This window comes from Notothenia coriiceps, unplaced genomic scaffold, assembly GCF_000735185.1.
Source record: "Notothenia coriiceps isolate Sejong01 unplaced genomic scaffold, NC01 NC01_scaffold00005820, whole genome shotgun sequence".
In the NCBI taxonomy this organism is placed as follows: domain Eukaryota; kingdom Metazoa; phylum Chordata; class Actinopteri; order Perciformes; family Nototheniidae; genus Notothenia; species Notothenia coriiceps.
The window spans coordinates 1-3,622 of NW_011338521.1; the positions used below are offsets into that span (position 1 = coordinate 1).

Sequence of the window (3,622 nt, forward strand, 5' to 3'; positions counted from 1 at the left end):
GGCCAATCAGAATCAAGATTGTTGCCGGAAGTCCCCACGGAGAATAACTTTGCGGTAGAACTATTCTTTATACATCCATGGGTACAACTTCAGATACAAATGAACACATAATGAAATATGACCCCCGGTCTGATGATTGACAGGTCACAGAAGAATGGGGGCTATCTACCCTTACCCACAATTTAAAGTAAGTCACACAGACTCTCTCCTCTTTGCTCTTCTCTCTGTGTGGAGCAGCAAGCTGTCAGAACAAAGTGAAAAACAAACAATGTCATAAAATATTATTAATATGTCGGGTAGGAATAGATTTATTTTCTTCTCAGAGTGTACCAGAATGCATAGTTTATATGTTAGTATTTCAAAAAATCTCCTGGGGGAGAATCCCCCCAGACCCCCTGCAGGGGATGGGTTTTCCGCATGTGTGCCTTGTTATATAGTTCAGCTTTGATTCCATCATCTCACTTAAGCCATTAGTTTAAGAAGGTGACGATACTTTGGTTCTGTGAAGGGATATGAGGGATATATGCACTGTACTTCAATTTCATTAATATTGTATGCTGAAAAGCGTATATATTACAGCACGATTTTTTGTTGAATAGATTTGAGTGCTTCAAAATGTTGGGTCGTGATGTATTGACCAGTTGAGAACCACTGATCTAGATTCTTCCCCTCTCTCTCCTCAGGCTCTCGGTACGGGATGCCGATCGACATGTGGTCTCTGGGCTGCATCCTGTCGGAGCTGCTGACGGGTTACCCTCTGCTGCCGGGCGAGGACGAGTCGGACCAGCTGTCCTGCATCATGGAGCTGCTCGGCATGCCGGCCCAGAAGCTCCTGGACGCCTCCAAGAGGGCCAAGAACTTCGTCTCCTCCAAAGGTTTCCCGCGATACTGCACCGTCACCACGCTGCCCGACGGCACCACGGTTCTCAACGCGGGGCGATCGAGGCGAGGAAAAGTCAGAGGAACGCCGGGAAGCAAAGAGTTCAGCACGGCGTTAAAAGGATGTGACGATCCGTTGTTTCTTGACTTCCTGAAACAGTGTCTTGAGTGGGATCCGGCGCTCAGAATGACTCCGAGTCAAGCGTTGAGGCATCCGTGGCTCAGGAGAAGACTCCCCAAACCACCGACAACAATGACGGCGGGGATTTCTGATAAAACGCCCGTCGGGAAAAGCGCCATAACCTCCATTTCCAAACTCGCTGCAACAACCACTTCCTCCACCACCGTCTCCGTCTCCTCCTCCTCCAAAACCAGGACTAATTTGGCGGCGATTACCGACGCCAACGGGAACATTCAGCCGAGAACGGTGCTGCCGAAACTGGTCAGCTGAGAGTGAACGCACCCCGAGGGATTGAAATAAAGAAAGTCCAGTTTTTTGAGGAGTTTCTCTAAACGCTGGAGACTAAGCGTCGTCTGGGTTTTAGGCTGCGATGTGAAGCCTCGCTCTGGAGGGTAAACTGGGGTGCGTTCAGAAAAAAAGAAAAGACTCATTGTGAGCGAGCAGCGAAACAGGAAGTGACCACACGACAATCACTCTGTAGCTCCAAACACTCAAACACATCACAAAACATGGTGCTGACGGAGGGAACAAGGCTTTTTTAATGTTTTTAACACAGAATCTATTTAGTGATTAATCGACACCAAAAACTACTTTTTATCCTCTTAGTCTTACAAGGTCATATCTGCGGACAGTAATATTTAACGTGCTTTACTTACATAAAAGTCTGATATTTCCTTGTAAAACTAAAATAATCTTTGTCTCGTCATATCTTTATGAAATCCTCTTTTGTTACGCTTCAGTTTGGGGCATTTGTTAGTACTTTTAACTTAAAAAAATACACAATTAAATCCAAACTGAAGCATCTACCTGTTAGCTGGCTAACGATCTTAGCTAGCTGTGTTAGCGTGCTAGTTTTGTGCCTGTCAGCTGGCTAATAACCACGGGTTAGTTGTTAGACAGCTTTATATTTGTGTTTAGGTGTCACTTTAATACCTTTTTACGAACTTTTAAATCAGTCAGCTAGCTCCAGCTGGCTAACTGTTTGCCTTGTTTGGCAGTCTGGTGGCTAGCCTTAGCCTTTTGTTAGCCATAGCCTGTTAGCTCTCCACTGCCCGGCCTTACGAAGCACAGATTATTTTATGTCGTTTTATTTTCTGAAGGTTAGCAGAAAGAGAGAAGACACAGTATGCTCTGGTGAAGTATTTTGTCCCCTCTTTGATTCTCAAATCTGATTATTTAAGGAGGCAAAATGGCTGAAGGGAAGCAAATGGAGAAGGAGGAGGAAGAGCTAAGTTTTAAATAACGTTTAAAATCTAAAGGGCTCTGATACAAAAAACAACAACAACCGAAGTCTGGATGATAAAACTGTGGCTGCAGAACGAGCTGAGATTATAATTAAACAAAGTGAATTATTTCTGATCCAGGAAATGTATATTAATATATTTAACCAGTCGTGAAAGCAAGGATAAAGACAAGGCATTGTGAGTTTAAAAATACAAAATGAAGGAGGCGGGCGAAGTGTTGAGAATATAAAACTAAGATATGGTTTATATTTAACATTAAAAAAAACAAGTTTTTATAAGCAGGCAAATTATTTTATAATTCTCTGAAATTTATAAAATGTTTGTGGTAAAGTTAGCTATTTTAAAAAAGTGAATACCCGGCCTAAGTAAAACAAAAAATCTGCCATTTAAAACATTTTATTTACAAGAAAAAAATCCCACATTTCTGTTAAAATTATCTAGAAATTCAAGAAATAAATAAAATGTTAAGTCTCAAATAATGACATGTTCTCCGCCCTGGCCTTTGTAATGATTTGTAACCGCATGAACCCAAACATTGGATCAGAAAGCTAAAACAAGAGAAGATCATTCAGGATCAATTATTAGTACTTGAAATGATATAAACCGGAAAGAAAAATGAATAATTATCCAAAGAAAATCCGCTAATTAAACTTCAGAAGCAGATTTCCAGACACACAGAAATCCCCAAATATAACTATATATAAATACTTTGCATAACGTCTCAACACAGAGCCGTGTGTGTTCGAATCCAAGTGTGGAGGAAAAGTCGTTAATCGATGAAATCAAGTCTGTTTCGCCGTGTCTGAATGACGGCGGCGTGTCTTACGACGGGTCTTTGTGTAACCGGAGCCGGGAAGCAGATTTAGCCTGAAGGTAGAGAAGAGGTCAGCTGTTTATATCCTCACGTCATTAAGAGTGAAGCAGGAGATTCAGGCGAGGACACGTCCTTTTTATTTGGATAAAAAGCCTCGTGACGGAGACGGACGAGGCTCTCGTTTCAATTCAGGGTTTCAGGGAGAGGATTTAGACCCTAAACATATCCACCACACTTCAAATTAAATAATAGTGTGTAAAGGGCTCCAGTCCCATCAGTGTGTGTTGTTGTGATACAGCGTTTTATGGCGTCAAAATGTGTAGAAAGTTCACACAGATTGTGGCTTTAAATTCAATACAAAAGGATTAAAGGGGTCTTATAGACACAAATATAAGATTATAAACGTGTACAAAATGAAAAGCATCACTCAGCTGTCACACAATAATAATTTGATAAAATGACCTGCATAATCAATCAAATAATACTTCAATTAAATCAACATAG

At 41.4% G+C, this 3,622-nt stretch overlaps 1 protein-coding gene across 1 annotated transcript; it reads left to right on the forward strand.

Annotated features, from left to right (window-relative positions):
* The first annotated feature begins 676 nt into the window (after nucleotides 1–676).
* Nucleotides 677–3,622, forward strand: LOC104943251 (dual specificity tyrosine-phosphorylation-regulated kinase 2-like). The gene has a single exon (XM_010768596.1). It carries the CDS (start codon nucleotides 698–700, stop codon nucleotides 1,328–1,330), a length of 633 nt encoding a protein of 210 aa, XP_010766898.1. The 5' UTR covers nucleotides 677–697; the 3' UTR covers nucleotides 1,331–3,622.